Source organism: Semicossyphus pulcher, unplaced genomic scaffold, assembly GCF_022749685.1.
Source record: "Semicossyphus pulcher isolate SPU_LCO1_2020_fin unplaced genomic scaffold, fSemPul1.0.p SCAF_9, whole genome shotgun sequence".
NCBI lineage: Eukaryota > Metazoa > Chordata > Actinopteri > Labriformes > Labridae > Semicossyphus > Semicossyphus pulcher.
Window position 1 is genome coordinate 29027293 of NW_027211770.1, and position 13946 is coordinate 29041238.

The 13946-nt window shown below is 42.5% G+C and overlaps 1 protein-coding gene across 1 annotated transcript; it reads left to right on the forward strand.

The window, feature by feature from the left end:
• Positions 1–318: 318 nt before the first annotated feature.
• On the forward strand, positions 319–12381 carry herpud2 (HERPUD family member 2). Its single transcript, XM_069657116.1, has 9 exons — positions 319–411; positions 2195–2589; positions 4782–4859; positions 6165–6278; positions 7894–8066; positions 8523–8648; positions 9774–10115; positions 10315–10426; positions 11467–12381. The coding sequence occupies exons 2-9, from the start codon at positions 2443–2445 to the stop codon at positions 11659–11661; spliced, it is 1287 nt and encodes a 428-aa protein (XP_069513217.1). The 5' UTR covers positions 319–411; positions 2195–2442; the 3' UTR covers positions 11662–12381.
• Positions 12382–13946: the final 1565 nt, after the last annotated feature.

Consider the following 13946-nt stretch of genomic DNA (forward strand, 5'->3'; position numbering starts at 1 on the left):
TTTAGTTCGTGTTACTTTGTTAATTGTAGTTTTTATTGAGTTATATTTTTTATTTTTATTTCAGTTAAAGAAATTATTTTTTCACTGTTAGTTTTAGTAGTCTTAGTTTTCGTTAACTACAATAACCCTGCTCTGGTCACAGAATATATTTGGAAAAACGAGCTGCGCTGCTTTTGGAAATAGTTATTTAGTTTAATTTTGTAGTTTAAATATAAAGTGTCTCCGATGCTGTTTAAATATCTGTAGACTAGTATTGGTCCGCCCACTTGGCCGTTTATCAGCAGTTTTTTCTCTGATCAGCTGTTGTGGGGATGATAATGACGTGTTTCCGGTCTCACACCCGACATTACAACAACAAGGCAGGCGAGCCGAACTGGGACGAGGAGACGACGGCACCGCAGTAGTAAAAAGGTACGAAAACATACCTCTCTGCAACGATAACCAAGCCTCCGTTTACCGAGTAGCACAGTTAAACGTGTTGTCATGGAGATAAACGGTTCGCCAGGGCAACCAAAATTCTAGCGAGCAAGCGAAGCTAGCTTAGGTTAGCTAACAAGCTAACCGTTTAGCTAACCTGGCTTCACGACAAGGGTCAAAATAATAAGCAGAGCTGCTCAGAGTGAGCTGCGTTTATGCAGCTAGTTTCTCGGAGTGTATTTAGAGTTCAAGAACACGATGATTACACTGTTAAAGAGTGGAATTAGCGTTGTTAACTGTGAATCCTGGCTTAGCTTGGCTATGGATTATATACAGCTAGTTAGTTAGTTGTTTTGACAGTCCACTATAAAGATGACGCAACATGGCAGGTGTGGGAAGGAAGGAAGTGTGAACTGAAACTCATAACCCTCCCTCCCACCTTAGCAGAATTTTAGTTTGGACTCATGAATGTTTTTACATACCATATATACACTACCAGTCAAAAGTTTGGACACATTTTCTCATACAAGTGAATAGGAAAGTGTGTCCAAACCTTTGACTGGTAGTGTGTGTGTGTGTGTGTGTGTGTGTGTGTATGTATGTGGTATATAAAAACATTCAAGAGTCCAAACTAAAATTCTGCTTTAAATTTAGATATATATACACACACACATACATATAAGAATTGCAAATATGTTTTTCTATATTGTCCTTAAAGTCATCACCTAATCCAAAAATGTACTGATCCTACAAACAAGTGTAGTTTGTCTGATATTCTGCTTATTCCTCTGTCCCTTAGAGCCCCTTTGTTGTCCAACAGTTAATATAAACTACATTGGAATAGGTTACATTTTCATTGAGCATCATATCCATTGCGTAAAATTAGGGATTTACTATATTGGATGTTTCTGCCGATATCCGATGCGCCAATATTTTCCAGCCCCTTTTGCCTATTGCCGATTTCGATAGTTATATTAGGCCATGTTTTTCCCCCCTAATTGCAGAGAACATCAAGTCTCCCCTGTAGTTGAATTGATATCTAGCTGAATCTTATTGTAGTGGCCAAAAACTGCCATACCGCAGACATCTTGCACCCTTCTACATCAAGCTTTTTTAGGGAACCATCAAGCATTTAGACATCATTAAAGCCTTGTTTTATCGGAGGAAAATTTTGGCAGAAAATATCAGCAGAAAAATGACATATCTGCTGATGCGGATATGTCATTTTAAAGCCATAATCTGCAGAAACCGATGACGTCCCGATAATATCGTGCATCCCTACTTAAAATACTCTCCAAAAAATGCATTAATTTCTCTTTTGAGTGACATGAATCGAAAATAGTAATAGTAATAGTTGATAGTAATAGTTACTCGAAAATAGTAATAGTAATAGTAACAGCCTGGGTGTTGTATACATTCTTGACCCATTGTTAAAACTTTGAAAAGCAGATAATTATAGGCATAAACAGACATTTTGGGGTCAAGAGGGGTCAGAGGCTCAAGCAGCTGGGGGAGCTCACCCCACCCACACATTCTCTATTTTTACCTGGCGGTTGCCACACCAACATTCATCAGCTATCTAGACTTGGTGTGTTCAAACACTTCATTTAAAAACTCAAAATCATATATATTTATTATTTTGATTGAATAGAAACATGGCTGAAGTATGGTGACATTTCTTTTAGTAACAGAGTCTAAAAATGGACAAAACATTGGACAAAAATTAGAAGCATGTCCTTCCAAACAGAGACTCACACTCTGTCTTTCTTCTCACCAGAAACCTCCAAAGTGTCACCACAGGAGAAGTCTTGTCGATATAGTGGGAACTGCCCCCACAGATGAGGCAAATGTTGTAGAGGGGGAACCACATGCCCCCACCCACAGCAGGGACTGTTTGAGGTGTGTAGCTGAGCGCAGAATGGAGAGGATTTGAGTGAACTTTCTCCTCAGGTGAGTCCTGAGTTGTGACACTTAGCTCAGCTGAGCTCAGATTCTTCAGAGCCCACCCTGCTAGTAATATGAGCCATGGACTCTGGGGCTTTTGATAGTCCTGTAACCCTGGTCATCAAGGCCCCCAACCAGAAGTATGAAGACCAGACCATTAATTGCTTCCTCAACTGGACTGTGGAGAGGCTGAAGACCCACATCTCCAAAGTGTACCCCAGCAAGCCGGTAAGTCGAGCTCAGTAATCTTCAGCTCTCTGCTCTCCAAACATATGCTCAGTATACGTGTCAAACAATCATATGACTCAATACAATGCTCTTGACAACTGTGTTTCGGTTGTTAATGGCTGCAAAGCACCCGCCTCCTGCTCAAACATTAGCTGGAAAATAATATCTCTACAGGTTATTATTGAACAAACAGGCTGCTTTATTTTCATGGATCAGTTGTTAGGTTTCTTAAAGGGCCAGTTTCCGCGTCCCGACCGTAGTCAGAAAGCACGAGGGACACTTATTGTTGTTCTGCACCAGGGTCGAAGCTGTAGCTAGCTGTGATGCTAACTCCTGTCACTTTATTTATTTATTTATTTTTTGATTATTGTTTTTTGGCCTTTCATGAGAGAGGACAGTGGATAGTGTTGGAAACTGGGGAAGAGAGTGGGCATGACAAGCGGCAAAGGGCAGAGGGCAGGAGTTGAACCCAGGGCTGCCGCATCGAGGACTGCAGCCTCTGTACATGGCCACCGATTTAACCGCTGAGCTAGACCGGCGCCCACTCCCGTCACTTTAATGAAACATCAACATCTTTAAACTGAACATTAGTTCTGTTTATACAGCAACTGTTGTTGATTTTACCGTTCGATATAATGAGAACAAATTCCATATCATCGTTCGAACTTGATTTTTGGGAAAGTGGCAGCCCTAGTTTGTACTGCTTGTCAGATGTTGTTGATAACCTTTTTGTTATTCTTAAGCCGAATTCAGACTCATCATTTGCGATTAGATTGATGTTGCAGGGCTGCACGGTGGTGCTAGGAACCTGCAGTGGCAGGTGACCCTCCGGTACGCTTCTTCCCACTGTCCAAAGACATGCTCGTTAGGTACATTGGTGACTCTAAAATTGCCCGTAGGTGTGAATGTGAGCGTGAAAGGTTGTCTTTCTCTATGTGTCAGCCCTGTGATTGACTGGTGATCGGTCCAGGGTGGAACCTCGCCGCTCGCTAAATGACAGCTGGGATCGGCTCGAGCCCCCGCGACCCTGAACAGGATAAGCGGTATAGTTGATGGATGGATGGATTAATGTTGCAGTGGAGAGAACAGTGATGGTCAAACAAGCTAAGGACTGAAGGATGAAAGCAGTCAACCAGAGAAATTAAACTTTATTTTCTCTTTTTTTTTTACATTCAAATGGACACATAAACACGCTCACACCTCCACACAACCGTGCAGGAAGGTGACATATTTTTCATCCTGCTTCTCTGGGCTCTCTGCTCTGTATGTCTGTGTTTAACTCAGCCCCATCCTTGTTCAAAAACACACAGACCTTATGCTGTCTATGACACAGACAAAAAGCAGAACCATCTCATCTCGTTTCTTTGGTGTAAATTGGTAGGTTTCAGAAGGTTCCAGCAGTTTCAAGTGTCAACTTGTCTTTTTGCGAATGTTTGGTCTGAACTGGCCTTTATACTTCGGTTTTCCAATGGGGTTAAGAGTCCATAAAACGACATGAAAGGCCTTAACTGAAAAGAAGTCAAAACCTTATGACGCACAGAGAATAAGATGCAAATAAGATGTAAATTGTAAAATCTAATCCAGCCCAGCACTCTCGTCTAATCTCAAAATGCCTAATCACTTTACACGCATAAAGAATTTGACATCTTGTGTTATAATATTCCTTTTTATATATATTGTTTGTCTCTGGTTTTCCCTACTCTCGCTCTGTTGGGAACAGAAACCTACTGAAGCCTGCTAGAAAGCGTTTATTTATTTCTGCTCTGCATCAGTGTGCAGGTTTACTGTGGGTTAGTAATCACTGACAGGTTCGTGACAGTTTATCCTGACAACATATTTGAGGTTCATTCTTGACCTTTAAAACTGCAGTTGAGAAAACAAAACAGGGAGTTCCTGCTTGACATGATTGTAGATTCACTTTGAGGGCTTTTCTTTCAGACGTTTGTTTTTGACCTTGGAAACACTCGAAACATTTGTTGATGTTTGAGATTGATTTAAGCTCTGTTGTGTGTCTCTTTGCAGTATCAGTTTCACAAAGCAGTTTATTTTGGAGGAAAAGCCACAAGGCTTCAGGTCAAATTTGAGATGTAAATATATATAAAGACACAGCATTTTTATCGTGTGCTTTTTAATATTTTTTTAATATAAAAAACATTACAATACATTGTGTCTGTACCCTGTTTGTTTTGCAGCTCTCCAAAGACCAGCGGCTGGTGTACTCAGGGAGGCTCCTTCAGGACCACCTGCAGCTCAGTGATGTGCTCAGAAAGGTAAGCGCTGCTGCTTTGTCTGTGTGTTAATTCAGGTAAATGTATGAGCAATGTTTTGCATGGAAACATTTAAGTTTAGCCTACTCAGATAGCTTTGGCCCTTTCTAAAGGCTTTTAAAATGTTTATATCCCATTTTTTTCTTCATTTTGTGGACACATTTATGAGTTGTTATTTGGTGTATTGTAAATGTTTCGCTCAGTTTTCAGAGCTCAGACAATGAAATAAGTGAATGATGTCTACAAATGCTCTTGTACTTGTCCTCTGTTGAATGTAATTTATTTGAATTGAATCTAATGTGAAGGGCCTTGAAAATAAAAGGTTAATAATTATATTCCACATTTTTTTTTTTATTATAGTTTTCATTTTGTCCATTAAATGTGTGAAAGTATAGCAAAAACGACCATGTTATTTTCCAAGTTTTGTTTGATTGGACTTGCATACCAAAACACAGAGAGATTAAGATTCTTGTCATGTTTTTACAAAGAAAAAATATCAAACCTCCACATTTGAGAGGCTGGGACCAACAAATGTTTGCTTCCTTTGCTTAAAGGGGGGGTATTATGGAAATTTTAAGCTTCATATTTCACTCTGTGATACCTGTGGAGTAGCTCAGCATAATTTACAGTTAAAAAAAAAAACTCCTCATGTTTCTCACACTGGTGCTCTGTGCAGGACCTCATACAGCCTCTGCCTGAAACGACTCAGTCAGCTCTGTCCCTTTAAGAAACCCCGCCCCTACACGTCCACTTTCTTCCCATTGGCCAGCTCTCCGAATCCTGCTGAGGCTGCACTTTGTGAAGTCACAAAGTGCAACATGCTTTTACCTACAGATCTGAAACTTCACCCACGTTCAGTCTGGACATCCAACATTGTAACATTATATATATGTCTTAAAATGTGAAACAGCATAATACCCCCTCTTTAAAGAATGACTAAAACAGTTATTAAATAGTTGAAAGAATATTTTCCATCAAGTCTGCAGTTGTTTTATGTGTTTGGCTCATAGTTAGTTCTTAATTCTGTTGGCTTATTTTGTCGTCGTGTGTTTGTGAGCTTGTCTGTGTGTGCACGTGTGCTGTTGTGGAACTGAAACAGACTGTGTGGGAAACAATAGCTGATGTGATGTGATTTACCAACAAAGGCTTTGTGTTTGTCTTCTGGTCATTTCCACACTGACCCTCTCTTCCTCACTCTCTCTGTCTCTGTTTTTGGTTTTGTTTCTCTGCTGCCTTCACCTCCTCCTCCTCCTCCTCCTCTTCTTCTTCCACATCCTCGTCTGGTGCCCCGACCTCGCCGACCCGCAGCAGGATGAATACCACATGATGCATCTAGTGTGTGCCTCTCACAGCCCCCCAGCCTCGCCCATGCCTCGGAGCCCCTCCATGGCCAGCTCTTCTGCCTCTGCCTCTGACTCCAGCGTGAGTACACAGAATTACTGCTCTCATGACCTCCTCCTGTACAGCTCAAACAGCGTGTGTGAATGACAGCTTTGTTCAAGGCTGAAAAAAATACCACACTGAAATGGCAAGATTATGCTCAGTCTGACATTCAGGAGAGCTGGTGAACCAAAGTTTGTGACAAAGAGTGTGTGTGTGTCCGACTTCACAGGTTCTTAACTGATCTCACAACGTACCAGACAAATCTTGCTTTTCCTCCTCTCTCCATACATTCATGACTTAGGTCTTGGGGTTAAGAAAAGATTTATAAAACTCATGCAAACCCATCTTGAGGCGTAATTGGATGGGGAGACAGTTGGAGATCTCCGCCCCTTCTTTTTATCTTTTCGCAGTAACTGGGAACAATTGTAGTTCTTTGGACACAGTTTAGAGGGACTTCTCCCCTTCTACCTCAGATTAGGGCTGCAACAACTAATCGATTTAATTAATTAAAATCGATGATTAAAATAGTTGGCAATACATTTCATCATCGATTAGTTGGAGCTTTATTATCATGCATGGCATGCGCTGCGAAAACGTCGGCTTTGAGGAAACACTTTGAGTCTGTTTAATTAAGTTACAAAAGTTAAATATTTTCTCTCGCAATTCAGTTCTCACAGCACGGGAGCTGCGTGTCCACGAGGGACGTTATTAATGACGTAGCGATCAAACGATCGATCGATCGTTACCAAATGATCTACATTTGCACCTTTTATAATCCGATGTCGGACTCTCTTTTGCCGTTAGAACACTGTGTGAGGAGTAAACTGGTCCAGCTCTTTATTTGGTTGCCACGACTTCATGTGTGATTGATGTCCTGTGACTCCTGTCATTGTTTCAGTCAACGACTGTTCATTGGAGCGCACATCATCACATTTAATTGCAACTTCGGGACACATTACAGAAATCTGAAGCAGCGGTGGCAATAATTCTGACGTGGCTGACGCGCCTGAACTTGGCATTCTAAGCCTTGCACGTTGGAGTGAACCCGGGGCGAACCATAGAGGGAGGCGCTGTTTATTTACACGGAGAGGGCAGACACACAATGTGCAGAAAAGGACTCTGTACTCTTTTGTCAAGTATTTAATTCCCAAAGGATTATCTAAAAATAGGCTTTACCTTGTGGTTATTTCATGTGGACTAATTATTTGTTTAATTACCAGAAAACATGCTACATCGTATCGTTATCAAGATATGAAATCGCCCAGCCCTATCTTCTAATAGTAGCCTTAAAATGCACCGAAACACAGACAAATGGACTAGTTGTGAAGTTTAGATTATACGTCTCCCTCCAAACCAGGACTGACACGGTACTGAATTTTGTGATCATCAAATCAATAAATCCACGACACACAACAAACACACAGGTCTGATAATGGCCTCGTGACTGCATACAACATTTTATTAACCTGTTTCGTAAGTTGCAGTGCCAACAAGTCAATGTTTGTGTACTTCTACGTATGTATTCCAATTTCCTTATGTAAGCAGTCCCACTGCTGCCAAAACTTGCTTGCAAACACACCCTTGTTAAACATCCTGTTTTCTTTGTGTTGATGATTAAATAATGATCAACTTCTGTCCACATCTCTTCGCTCAGAGTTCAGACACTGCTGGCTCCGCCTCACCTGCCAACACACCCCATCAGGACAGTCAGCCGGCCTCTTCCTCCTCCTCCTCCTCTTCTTCTGTCCCGGGAAGTTATGATGGTCTGAGGTATCGCGGCGGCTTCCCCCAGTACAACCCTCACAGCCCCCATGGTGTCCCTCAGTGGTAAGCAAGTCTCTGATGCCACAGTATGTCAACTGTGGGCTACTAAACCAGGACTTTATGTCCAAAGTAGAAGCACAAAGCCCAGTCTGACTTAGACAATTGTATAATAAGATTTGATGCTTCAATAGTAAAAAGGAACTTTTTTTAATAGTGTTATTAATCTTTTTTATATAGTAAGCACATTTAAACACTAGAGGAACTGTTTAATCTGATGTAATCCAATAAGCTTTGTATAATCAGGTTTTGTTGAGACTGTGAGAAAGTTGCCGATTCAACACAAGTGTGAGTTTGGAGTCTGATGTCTGCGGTCGTGTTGGATTGGACAGCAATAAAACTGAAAGCAGAAGTGAAGTTTAAAGCACCCGGACAGACAGAAAATGTTGTTCTGTCATCACTCTGTGTTTCTTCTTGCACAGTGTTCACGTATTTTATAACAAACATGGCATTCCTCCACAGGCCGGACGGAGCCCAGGTCCCTCTACAAGGTGGTCTCCCGGCCAACATGCCCCCCCATCCCATGTACATGCCCATGCAGATGCTGTGGTGGCAGCAGATGTACGCGCGCCACTACTACATGCAATAGTAAGTCAAGGAAATCTGTTTGTAAATGTTTATATGATTTGGCTGAATTAATCTTTTACTTATTGCTCACAGTTGACAAGTATTAGAAGTAAGGACTAATTTCCGGTACTTTGATACTTTTTGATACTTTTTGATACCACGTGTTTCAAAACGATTCAATCTCCCTTATTTTGATATTCGATGGCACCAAAAGGTACTGAAGCTTTGAAAAACACAACTACGATCAGTTTTCAACCCAAATCTACCACGAGTGAGAGAGAGCTGTGGTCGAGCGCCTTTGACCGGAAATAAAGAGAGTGAGCCACGTTAATTTAAATAAAGCAGTGAAACAGAGAAATGAGACATTAATAACGAGCTAACTTGCCTACAGCTCTTTACAACCACGCAGGAAGGTACAGGGTTTAGTTTGTCTGCAGCTGAAGTCGCGCTTCATCCTGCCGACTGTCTGCTTCGCCCTCCGTCACCTGCAGCTCTACAGCAACGACACAGCGGACTGTTCTCATTCACAGGTCTGCAAATACCGACGTTTCGTAAAGTCCTTTTGGCGTCTTGTAAAAGACAAACAAGTTACGTTGGCGTCTGTTGCCGACAGACAGAGAGCAGCACCTGGGGCCGCATAGATTAGTCTAATGCAAGTTACACCGTTTCACAAAAATAAAGACAAAGACCCATGTTACCATGGTAACACTCAGTGAAACCTGCTGACCTGTAGCACCACATTTTGAACTTCTTTGATGGTCCTTTCAATGGTTGGAATAACACTGTTTACTGTTGCTGCAATTTTTTTCCATATCAGTTTTTTGTTGTTGTTGTTGTTGTTGTTGTTGTAACACTCTTGGCTGAAGTTTCCAAGTAAAATGCCCTTAAAACTGTTGAATTCCTCCAATAGACAAAAATGTTCTGCTGGGGTAAACGGCTTGGGCGGTTCGATGTGTGACTCAGTCAGCCATTTTTTTGTTTTGAAAGAAGTCTTAATTTACCCAGAATTCAATGCATCATAGTCCTGCTTAAAGTAAAGTTTTTTTTTTTAAGTATCGCGTCAAAGTTTAAAATTCTGGTCTTGTGACAACCCGAGTAAGGACTAAGTCTTTTGTTCTGTCTCCTCTCTTCACCTCCCCTCATCAGTCAAGCTGCAGTAGCCGCCTCTCAGCCTCCCACAACCTCCCCTCCTCCCTCTCCCGCTCCCTCCTCCTCACCCCTTCAACCCGCCCAGCCCAACGAAGCCGTGCAGCCGCCGCTAGGACCGAACCCAGACCCAAACCCTATACCGGAGAACCAGCCGGCCAACCCCAACATCCAGATGAATGCGCAGGGCGGGGCGGTGCTGAACGATGACGAGCTGAACCGTGATTGGCTGGACTGGTTGTACACGGTGTCTCGCGCTGGAGTCCTGCTTAGCATCGTTTACTTCTACTCTTCCTTTAGCCGCTTCGTCATGGTGGTCGGCGCCATGCTGCTTGTCTACCTGTGAGTCAAACCTTTTAAATATACACATTTTTACATTTCACACACCTCGTCTTTTTTATGTCCAAAGCCAGTTATCACCTATGCTTCAAAGTGAATTTACTTTTCTTGAAATCGGGTATCAACTTTAAAAACATGAATGAATGATTTTATAGATTAAAGCTTTAAATCCGGCTCTAAGAGTATAATTGTTTGTTCCCAGGCATCAGGCCGGTTGGTTCCCCTTCAGGCTGGAGCAGCAGAACCTCAGAGGTGGAGACAGGCCCAGAGCTCCTGAGGAGGAAGCAGAGAGACACCAGGACGTACAGGAAATGGTCAGTCAGATTACTGTGAATGAATCCACCCCAGCTGCACACAGAAAGGCCCCTGTAATTACAGTTCTATAACTGTGGAGGTTTGCAACAACCCAAACTGGTATAACTAGTTTCTCTTGACGACGCTAGTTCACTTGAGGGTAGTGTTTGTATACATAGTAACTATAAACTGCGTTATGCCACTTACATGCCTCTGCACACCTCCGCTCAAGCTGTCGGTTTTGTCTTCTTCTATTACTCTGTCATCTAGTTTTGCAGCTGCACTACAACAAAAACAGAGCTTATTCAGAACTCTAAATTTCTCTTGAAATCAATATAAGCTCCAATTTTTAGCTGCAATTTATTTGGCCAGGACGTGACAAAAACAACAGTGATATTAATAAACATAAACGTAAAGTGTTTTTGTACATAAATGTGGAAATCTGGCTTTACAGGTTGTATAAACTATACATCCCATCCCTTATAAACTAGGGATGGGGACGAATAATCAAGTACTTGAGTACTCGCTGTTGACGTCATTATTCGAGTGACGTTACACTACTCGGGCACCCTCGCGTGCGTTGTTTTCGGCCAAAGTAGTTTAACTCAGTTACATGCACCATGTCAGCCGTGACCAGGAAAAGTGATGTCTGGAAGTACGTGCTGTGCAAGATACGTGGTGTTAAACTGGTATATCATAGAAATACTAGTTCGATGTTTAACCACAAGGAGAAGCCAGTGGAGACAGTCAGACAGTGTCGCATCACATCATTTGCTGGCCCTGTTAGCACACGCCGTTGTGATGATACCAGAGCGGAGAAGATTAGCCTGCTAATAACGAACACGGTGCCTGGAGATATGCTCCCATTAAGTGTTGTGGAAGGAGAAGGCTTCCGCGAGCTGATGGCGTTTGTTGAGCCGGGGTACAAGCCACCATCACGTTCCTCCTCCATCCTGTTAAATGTTGGTCTTTCTTGGATTGCTTGTGTTGAATGTCGCTTTACATCTTCACTATTTTCTGTCTCTTAAACCACGTCTGTTTCCTCCCATCTGTCTCCCAGGAACGTTTGATGGACGAGGGTCTGGAGGACGACGACAGCGGAGAGGAGGGAGGGGGAGGACATGAGGAACCGGCTGCTGCTGCTGCTGCTGCTGCTGCTATACCTGAACCAAGCTTCCTTACCACCGCGTGGTCCTTCATCAGCACCTTCTTCACCTCCCTCATCCCAGAGGGCCGGCCTCAAGCAGCCAACTAGGCAGACCCACCCCTCTGCCCTACCTCTCAAATACCCCTCGTCCTCCTGCCAGCAGGTACCGCTCTACAGAAGTATCACAATATTCCCACCTTCATCTTAACTGTCTTAAAACCCCATTTAACCCCAAAACCATCTTCAAACCTTAAATACCTTTTTATCCAAGACCACCCGGTATAACCCCAGCCAGTCAGCAACAAACCCTCTACATGCTGCCAACAAACGGACCGATAACTCAAACCGGTACTCTGAAGTGTAAGAGCAGATGCAGTGAGTTCTGCAGGAGAAGAAACGATACTTAGAAAGTAAATATTGCGCTGTGTTAACGGATTCAGTGCTTCAGCGGTGGAAGTTTTTTCTTTGTCTTTTTGGTCGTGAATTAATTGAGACGTGGCGATGGATCGTGAGAGACTCTGGAGGGAGCTGTCTTCCATTTTAAGCAGTGAAAAAGCCGGTTGTGAAACTTTTTAAAGAGGGATGTGGACCACATCGTAAAAAAAGATATCTCCTTAAAATGAAAGGGAGACGTGTGTCCTTAACAAACCATGAGAAACCACATCCCTAAAGACATTTTCATGTATGCACACAATGTGCATATTAACATTGCAGCTACTGAAGCACATTGTTTTCCCACTTTGTGTATTTGAACATTATCTATTTACACATGTAAGTATATGCATCTTTAATTCCTGAATATATGCTTTTTTTGGAATAAAATCTTGCTGCGGTTTGACTCGTCTGCTGTGGTGTTTATTCTGTAGTTCCTCTGGTGTCCTCCAGGTGGCAGCATTTACACACAGATATTCTCTGTGATGGAGGACCTGCTTCCCCCTGCAGATATACCGAAGGTAAAGAGCTCATTCTAAAATAAAACGATGATTCGTATTTTTAGATGATAAAACAAAGTCGTGCATTGAACACATACAGTATTTATACATATTATTATTCTTATAGGGCCTTCAAGAGATCACCCAATAAAATTTGACCTTTTTTACATGAACATAATAAAAATATTCTTAAGTAAGAATGTCGCCGACTAAAACCTAACTGGAAAAATATCAGTAAATACGTCCCATTAAATATCACACTTGCAAGGCATACAAGAAGGACCCCATGTATGAAACAATTAACTATAAATGGTGAATAAACACAAAATAACATGTTTTGTGAAGCATTTTGTTGCCTACTTACACAGGTGAACATACTGGGAACCAGACAAATCTGCATGATCAGGTTGTATCTGCTCTGGTCGATGCATCTGACCCTCCTCCTGTTTGGACATATGTTCACCAGTCCTGATTCAAGTCAGGTCCAAACATCTAATATGGGGCAGGTAAAAGCACAGTTTGGGCATTTTCCTAAACAACCAAGATGGCTGCCACTGATGAGGAACAATTTGAATCCAATATTATGTCAGCAGAGAACAAACTGAAGAGGGTTTAATGTAACCTAAAAATGGTCAGAGTTTCTTCTGAATAATGTCATGCTAAACGGCTGTGTGTTGTGTTGGACAAAAAATGTGATACGGGAACTAGCTACCAAGACAAGCAGCCCCCTGCTATGTCACTTGTGTTTTTGCTTTGTTTCATTGTAGCAGTCTGATCCGTGCACGTTAATAATTCCCCTTGTAAACTGAAAACATATCACAGTTTGGTCTGAAGATGCCGGGCTTATGCACCTCTCCCACCAAAATGAGTGTGTTGACGGAGGAGTTTCAGACCCAGGAAGACCTGCTAATTAATTCTGATTGTCTCTTTTCCCATTGCCAGAGAAGTTTAGTCTGACCTCACAAACGCGCCGGAAACAGGGTTAGTAAACAGTGAAGATGTTACAGTATAGGTCTTTATCGTATCATTCAGTACATTTACAAATTTGGAACAATGTTCGAGCGCTGCTCGGACGGAGACGGGCGGAATTTGTGGCTGAGATGACAAGGAGTCGCAGAAGTTACCGACGGAGCATAGCATCGCTCCGTCAAGGGGGCGGAGGTTAGCGCGTCGACAGGGCCGGCTCAAGGCACAGGCGGTCGCCTAGGGCGCCACGTTCTGGGGGGCGCTAACATTTTAATGAAGCCTCGATGTTAAATACAAGCCTACTGCAAGATCGACACCTTCACTCCCAACCTTTCTCTCAGCTCCGCTCGCATCAACGTCACTCTGCCACTCTCTCTCTCTTATGTTCTCGACCACTCACTCAGCGTGCCCTTCCTGACACAAGTTACAGGAGACGAGAGGAGAGATGCGTTCAGGTGCAGTTGGAAAAACTCATACTCGATCTTTTAATAGAGG

Coding starts and splice junctions, on each gene's coding strand:
- herpud2 (XM_069657116.1), top strand. CDS start 2,443: ATGGACTCTGGGGCTTTTGATAGTCCTGTAACCCTGGTCATCAAGGCC. Junction 4,860..6,164: donor TCAGTGATGTGCTCAGAAAG/GTAAGCGCTGCT, acceptor GCCGACCCGCAG/CAGGATGAATACCACATGAT. Junction 8,067..8,522: donor CCCCATGGTGTCCCTCAGTG/GTAAGCAAGTCT, acceptor ATTCCTCCACAG/GCCGGACGGAGCCCAGGTCC.